At 44.4% G+C, this 7,905-nt stretch overlaps 1 protein-coding gene across 1 annotated transcript; it reads left to right on the plus strand.

Moving 5' to 3' along the window:
* The first annotated feature begins 4,534 nt into the window (after window positions 1-4,534).
* Window positions 4,535-7,020, plus strand: LOC135974064 (myb/SANT-like DNA-binding domain-containing protein 2). The gene is made up of 2 exons (XM_065559987.1): window positions 4,535-5,486; window positions 6,481-7,020. Exons 1-2 carry the CDS (start codon window positions 4,910-4,912, stop codon window positions 6,606-6,608), a joined length of 705 nt encoding a protein of 234 aa, XP_065416059.1. The 5' UTR covers window positions 4,535-4,909; the 3' UTR covers window positions 6,609-7,020.
* The last annotated feature ends 885 nt before the right edge of the window (window positions 7,021-7,905 follow it).

A 7,905-nucleotide genomic window follows, 5' to 3' on the forward strand; every position in this document is an offset into this window, starting at 1 on the left:
GAGGTGCGGGAGCTATGAACTGCCAAGCCTAGACGTGCCAGGGCTCAGCCTGGTACAAATTAAGCACTGACACCATGACATCCTTATTGAATTTTGTATTCCCAACTGCCTTGGCATTCAGAGTTTCCTTCCATCTCTCTCTGCAAGAAATTCTGCCTATGTCAGGGATCCAAATGACACTTGTGCTGTTCCTACTGCCTCTCTTGTCCATTACAATAGACTCAGTTAATCCAGGTTTAGTGATACGGGAGGGAGTGCAGCATTTATATAGCATCCTGCATTTCAGCCTTCAAGCAGAGCAAAGAAACTTCTGCCCCTTGATAAAAAATGGACCTGCTATAGGAGAAATGGAAGTTAAAAGTAGTATCTTTTTATAGGAAAGGAGGTTATAGCTTTATTCAAAGCCAAATATCTTAGATTTTATGTAAATATCTTTTTTTATTAACAGGAACAAAAGACGTGAAAATTCACCAAAAAGCATAAACCAAATATAGCAGAATTTAATTACAAAAGTGACAGCAAGACCAACTTTGTGAGTTACTAAGCAAACAAGTACAATAAATAAAAAAGGCTTCTACATTATTTTGACAAGTCTAGTTTAATTTTAATTGTGTTTCATAATACTTCAAGTACACTAGTAACTGTAATGTAAAAGTAATGGTCTGAAAATTTACGTTTGCTAAATAATAAGCAGAGAAGGACACTTATTTTATGAGAATGTTTGGACATGTGGATTAGCAAAACAAGGTTTTGCCATACAGTGAAACTATCTGGCAGATGTGCTGGTCACAGAATCAGAACATAGAGCAGAAAAAAAAAAAAAAAAAAAAAAAAAACCACCCCAATTGCTATTAGGCATCTTCTGCACGCTCTGCAAATGCAGAGTTGTCCTCTAAAGTATTTCTTTATGGCTAGGCAGGAGGCCTGTTAATGATTTATTAATATCTCCTGTTCATTTACCACAGCGTTTCCTATCACTGTGACCCTTGCCTCTTCCAGTGTACACCTGTTTGTCACATCTTGTCCTTATTTACATTGAAGCGCTTTGTGGCAGGGACTGTCTTATTTTACTCAGTACTCAGCACAATGGGCCTCCCACTCTTCTGACTGCTATTATAATAATAAAATAATTTTGCAGTGTCTTGCCCATATCTTGAAGGTTTCAAGTGACTAGATAGCCGTGAGTACTAGCTAAAGGACTTTCTCAAAATTGTTTTCCTGTACAGTACAGACAGACACAGTAATTTTGTTGTGGATAGTTAGTCACGTCTGAGCTGGTGAATTCAATAACTAAATCCAAAACCAAAAACAAAATTATACCACATGGATATTTGCACTGTCATTGTAGTCCTGTTGGTCCCAGGATATCAGAGAGACAAGGTGGGTGAGGTAATATCTTTTGCTGAACTAACTTCTGCTGGTGAAAGAGACAAGCTTTGATTTTTGTGGCCATATTCACTTCTTTAAATGTCTCTTCTACTGTCTGATGACTTGATAACATTTCTTGCAGGGATATTTTGTTATCCTAAATTCACCTACCTTTTTAATTGGACATTTTGCTTTTTCCAACATATCTTACAGTATTACAGTATAGCTTTGTAGTCCAAACCATGTGGACAGAGTTGACCATTGCAAAACCAACATTTAGCCACCACAATTACTTCACATTGACATACTGCAGTTATTCCTTACTTTAAACATATGGAGAATGTGCAGTAACTCAGATACCACATGTGGTAACTGTTGGCAAATATTGACCTTTTAAATGGCAGCTGCTGAATCCTGTAGCATACTAGACCTAAGTTTTCTTCTTGTGCCCCTCCTCTCAATTCTAGACTCCACAGAGAATAGTATTATGTGATTATTCATTCCAGAATGTGTTTTAATTTGAGAGGGTCTTGAGTTACTGAATTCGAGTCTGGAGTCAGGAAAGACAGATTCCTGCAGCTGAGGGGTGATTTTTGCAGGAATTGGGTTAAGGAGGAATTAGTCAATTATTTTGCAACTGCAGAGTCAGAATAAATATAGGGTAGGCTTACAAGTACAGTGGATACATTGCTACATGGTGCAACTTTTAACAGAACCCCAAAGGTTTTTAGTCACAGAGGTCTAAAACTAAGGATCATATTTCTTGGAATTCATTCTGCTTCCCCTACTCTATTTGCAATCAGAAAGAAAAGTTAAGGTTATTGAGTTCACTTAAACATTTATACCATTCACAGGATTAGCTATACCTCTAAGTTATTTCTGCCCATTGTTTTAAGGACCTAAATTTCAAGAAGATGTTAATGAGAGTGTCATTTTTCCATTTTAAGGGAGTTTACTTCCGATAATTTTCTTTGAAATTGACATATCTCACCATCATCTAAGCACTGAATGCTACCACCTATGCAGATAGGATTATTACTAAAGAGGGGTTATGTTCAGAAGAGTGTCTCAATTTTTATGTTCCATATTTACTCCATATGGAATCTGCTTTGTGTACGGGTCAAAGGAAGCTGTAATTGCCAGCATTGCAAGCTCAATCTGCTGATTGGAAAGCAGCTTGATTTCGTTTGGTACATCACCATAACCTATTGGCCATACTCAAGATGCTGGGGGTGTTTATGTCACAGACTGAAGAAAACGGGGCTTATTCTTCCACAGAGAGACTGCTTGTAAACAGTAGAGTGAACAGGTACAATCTAAGGACACATTTCTGTAATTGACTTAACAAGGTGCCATTTTTGTGGTCCCTTTTTGTGTCTTATGCACACAATGCAACTAAGTGATTTAGCAAGCAAAATTATGATTAGACACAGCTTTCCTGGATTCTAGCACAAAGCCATTTCCACTGGTTTAACTATTTTTTACTGATGGAGAAACACCCATAATGGTAGTTGGTGAAATATGATGTTTCATCACCAACATCCTAGGAAGATAGCCTTTTTTGAAACTGGCTTTGGACAAATAAATTTACCAACAATAGCCTTTCTGTTTACATGCACCATTAAGACAGTAACTCGGTGTTAGGAACTGCACTAGTTACTGGCCAGCCAAGGAGCGCATAATATTGAACATAGGTGGCCTTCTTCCTCCCCACCACACTTTGGGCCAAATCTTGCTTGCCTTATTCACTGAAGTCAACAGGGTGCCTCATGTCAGTAAAGCAATCAGGATTCAGCCCTTACTTATTATTTTGTTAGTTTCTCAACAACATAGTGGCAATTTTTTTTTAAAGGTGACATTTTTATTGGGGGAGGAGGTTTCCTATCTGATTATGATAATTTTTAAATAAAAGAACTTGGACTAAGTCATTAATACTATACCTTTTAGGATATTTGACAGAATGTGTTACTAGCTAGTTCATGGAGGCATTTCTATACCCTTTCTCTGTCTACAGTAGGCAAAAAGTCACATTTGATCAGGGAAAGAAATTCTGAGAGCTTTCACCTTGTTTTTGTTGCTAAGGAAACCACTTCCTTGGCATCAGTGCATTCATCAGGTCTGTCTTACTTTCCACCCAGCTTTAACAGAGGCAGCATTGTGGAGTGACATTGGGAAAAAAAGCAGAGATAAACAAGGGGGAAAAGATCAACAAAAGTAACTGAAAGTTAATATAAGGATATCTGCTTGTTAAATTGAATTAACTCTTGTTTCTGTGAAAGCAGACTAGAGAGCTGTGTGTATGGGTGAGGATTTAAGGCTCCAACCAGACTAAGGCCAAAGAAGAACATCAGAAAGGTCAATCCCGCCCCCAGCATACACCACACACAAAATCCTGGAGGAGGAAGGTAGAACTATGTGATCAGTAGACAAAATCTGAAGACAAATGTTGGATTTCCACGTTTCTACTATACTTAAATAACATTACCACTTTAAGATGAGTCCTTTATTCAACTCTCCCCCGACCTCAGAATTTGCACAGTGCCATATCAGATGGGGTGTTCCATAAGAATTTGGTAATTATGTGTACTTAGCACTGTAAATGCACTTTTTTGTTGGGGTTTTAGCAAGGGTAACTCAGTTCTTATTGCATGTTTGCACTGTATCAGAAATCTAAATGCTGACACCAAGGAAATAAGTGGTACTGGTAACTGCTGTTGCTGGCTGCCCAAACAATGCCTCAGCTCTTTCCTTTGCCAACTTTATCCCTCACAAATAACTTAGATTTCTCTAAAAATGAAGTGAGCAACAAACAGGATCCACCAAACACCACATTTGGCAAAAAGCTGGGTGACAGATGCAAACTTGTCAAGCAAGCTATACTACTAAAACCAATGGAAAACATGAGCAGCAGTCTGACTGGATCGGAGGTAAAGAGAAGTGATGGGATACAACCCCTTTGCCTTCTAAGTTGCTTGTATGAATCCACTCCAGGGCAATAGTGCCCCAAAATCATTATCATCCTATTGTTTCCCAATGGCCTACAATGTGTTACATGGATCAATGGTCTCAGTACCATTCCTAGAGGAAGTGTCAAAATCAGATAGGCTACCACCACATTTGGCACTTCTTGCCATTCCTACTGGAATTCTTAGGCCTGGTCTACACTAGGCGTTTATGTCGAAGTTAGCGCCGTTACATCGAATTAACCCTGCACCCGTCCACACCGCGAAGCTATTTAGTTCGACATAGAGGTCTCTTAAATTTGACTTCTGTACTCCTCCCCGACGAGGGGAGTAGCGCTAAATTCGACATGGCCATGTCGAATTAGGCTAGGTGTGGATGGAAATCGACGCTAATAGCTCCGGGAGCTATCCCAGAGTGCACCACTCTGTTGACGCTCTGGACAGCAGTCCGAGCTCGGATGCTCTGACCAGCCACACAGGAAAAGCCCCGGGAAAATTTGAATTCCTTTTCCTGTCTGGGCAGTTTGAATCTCATTTCCTGTCTGGACATCGTGGCGAGCTCAGCAGCACTGGCAACGATGCAGAGCTCTCCAGCAGTGATGGCCGTGCAATCTCAGAATAGAAAGAGGGCCCCAGCATGGACTGATCGGGAAGTCTTGGATCTGATCGCTGTGTGGGGCGATGAGTCCGTGCTTTCCGAGCTGCGCTCCAAGAAATGGAATGCAAAGATCTACGAGAAGATCTCTAAAGACATGTCAGAGAGAGGATACAGCCGGGATGCAACGCAGTGCCGCGTGAAAATCAAGGAGCTGAGACAAGGCTACCAGAAGACCAAAGAGGCAAATGGACGCTCCGGATCCCATCCCCAGACATCCCATTTCTACGAGGCACTGCATTCCATCCTAGGTGCGGCCGCCACCACTACCCCACCACTGACCGTGGACTCTGAGGATGGGATATTGTCCACGGCCGGTTCCTCGGACATGTTAGCGGATGGGGAAGATGAGGAAGGAGATGAGGAGGACGAGGCAGTCGACAGCGCTTACAACGCTGATTTCCCCGACAGCCAGGATCTCTTCATCACCCTTACAGAGATCCCCTACCAACCGTCCCCAGCCGTTAACCCGGACACAGAATCTGGGGAAGGATCAGCCAGTAAGTGTTTTAAACATCTAAACATTTATTTTTAACAGAACAGAAATATTAAGAATAACAACAATGGGTTTCTCATGATTAGTTTGCCCTAGGCGCTTAACGTTTCAGTCCTGGGCAGTGCAACTATTGAAAAAAAATCTAACAATGTCCGGTTTAGCATGATTGTTCTGCCCAAGCCGCTCTACTGTTTAGTCCCTGCCAGTGCAGCTACAGTAAAATGCGGTCTATATGTACAGGGATAGAGCAGAAATCCTCCTGGGACATCTCAAGGAAGCTCTCCTGGAGGTAATTGGAAAGCCGTTGCATCAGGTTCCTGGGGAGAGCGGCCTTATTGGGTCCTCCATAGTATGACACGTTGCCGCGCCACGAGACAATCAAGTACTCAGGGATCATTGCCCTGCACAGCAGGGCGGCATACGGCCCTGGTCTTTGGAGGCTTTCTCGAAGCATTCTTTCTTTATCGCTGTCTGAGATCCTCATCAGGGTGATGTCGCTCATGGTGACCTGCTTTGAATTAGGTAGGGGAATGTTAGTGTTGGGACTGCTTGCCCGTTCCTTTACAGAACTGTAACCGCTGGTTTGCAGCCACACGGTGGAGGCGGGAGAGGGGCAGCCTACAGGGATCGTTCCCGGGGACAGCCACGAGGGGGTGGGACAGGGGCAGAGTTCCTGCTTGCCGGATTGCTGGCAGCAGGGACTGACATTGCTTTCAATGTGAAAGGAGGCCAGTGCTAATATTAAAGTTTTAAGCTGCCACAAGTCTACGGCTTACCATGTCTGCCTGCTACACAAATTCCGGTGTCCTGCCCCGCTTCTCAGATCTGCTGTGCAAGACCCCAGGCACTGAATGCGAAGGCCGAGAATTCGACCTTGTCCTGAGTGCGCATGTGATAGGTGCTGTGCATGGTCTTGTTCACAGAGAAAGACTATGTTCTTTGTTCACAACTACATTTATCTTTCTGAGGAATTCACTCCCTTTTTCCCATTCCCACAGCCACATCTGCGACTGTCTCACAACCTAGCTTGGCATCACACTCCCAGAGGCTAGCGCAGATTAGGCGTAGGAAGAAGAGGACACGGGAGGACATGTTCTCGGAGCTTATGGGCTGCTCCCGAGCCTAGGCAGCACAGCAGACCCAGTGGCGGGAGAACTTGTCCCAAATGCACCAAGCACACATGGAACGGGAGGAGAGGTGGCGGCAGGAAGACCAGCAGGCGACTCAAACGCTGCTTTGACTAATGAGGGAGCAAACGGACACGCTCCGGCGCCTTGTGGATGTTCTGCAGGAATGGAGGCAGGAGGACAGAGCCCCGCTGCAGTCTATCTGTAACCGCCCTCCCCCGCCACCAAGTCCCATACCCCCCTCACCCAAACTGCAAAGAAGGAGGGGTGGCAGAGTCCGTGCAAACTCTCACTCCACCCCTGCAGACAGCTCTAGTAGTAGAAGGCTCTCATTCCCCAAAATTTGACAAGTTCTTTCCTTCCCGCCTCACACAAGCCCCCGTCCAAGTTTCACCTCCCAGTTCCATGTGTAGTTGCTAATAAAAAATATGTTTCTGTTAATTACTGTTTCCATCATGTTCTTTTGGAGGAGGGGGGGGAAGGGGGTTGGTAATTGGACAGGACAGTCACCTTTGGCAGGGTACATAGGCGGAGGGCAGGTCCAGCAGCAGGGCTCATACATAGTGCAGCCACTAGTTACCCTGGTCAGTCTGGGAGGTGGTTTTCATGTTCTGTGGTGGGGGGTGGGTTGCTCTGTGACTTTGTTGCGGGGGAGGGCAGTTACAGATTTTATGCGGCGGTCCTTATCCTGGATCACAGAGCGACGCAGCAGGGGATCTGTAACCGTCCTGCCCCTGCCACAAAGTCACATAGCCCCCCCATACACACAGTCCCAATCAGGAGGGGTGACAGGCTCCGTTGAAACAACCAGTCGACCACAGCGGAGCCTGTCAATCCTGAAATTTAGAAGCGTCATTTGCGTCACTACACTACACTCGCTCCCCACCACAGTCTGCGTCCCAGGTTTAAAACATTCCCGCGAAAACAGTAATAAAGAAAACGGTGTTCATTAACAAAGTAGAAGTGATTTTATTTCTAAACGTGTGTTGGAAGGGGGTGAAGGGGGTATGTAACTGGAGAGGATAGTCAACATTAACTGGGTAAAGAAACGGGGGCAGGTTCAGCTTCTCTGTACACTAACTTAAAAGTCACAGGTTACCCTGCTCAGTCAGGAACCTAGCTTTCAAAGCCTCCCGGATGCACAGCGCGTCCCGCTGGTCTCTTCTAATCGCCCGGCTGTCTGGCTGGGTGTAATCAGAAGCCAGGCTATTTGCCTCAACCTCCCCCCTGCCATAAAGGTCTCCCCCTTGCTCTCACAGAGATTGTGGAGCACACAGCAAGCTGCTATAACAATGG

Source organism: Chrysemys picta, chromosome 1 (assembly GCF_011386835.1).
Source record: "Chrysemys picta bellii isolate R12L10 chromosome 1, ASM1138683v2, whole genome shotgun sequence".
NCBI classification, from domain to species: Eukaryota; Metazoa; Chordata; order Testudines; family Emydidae; genus Chrysemys; species Chrysemys picta.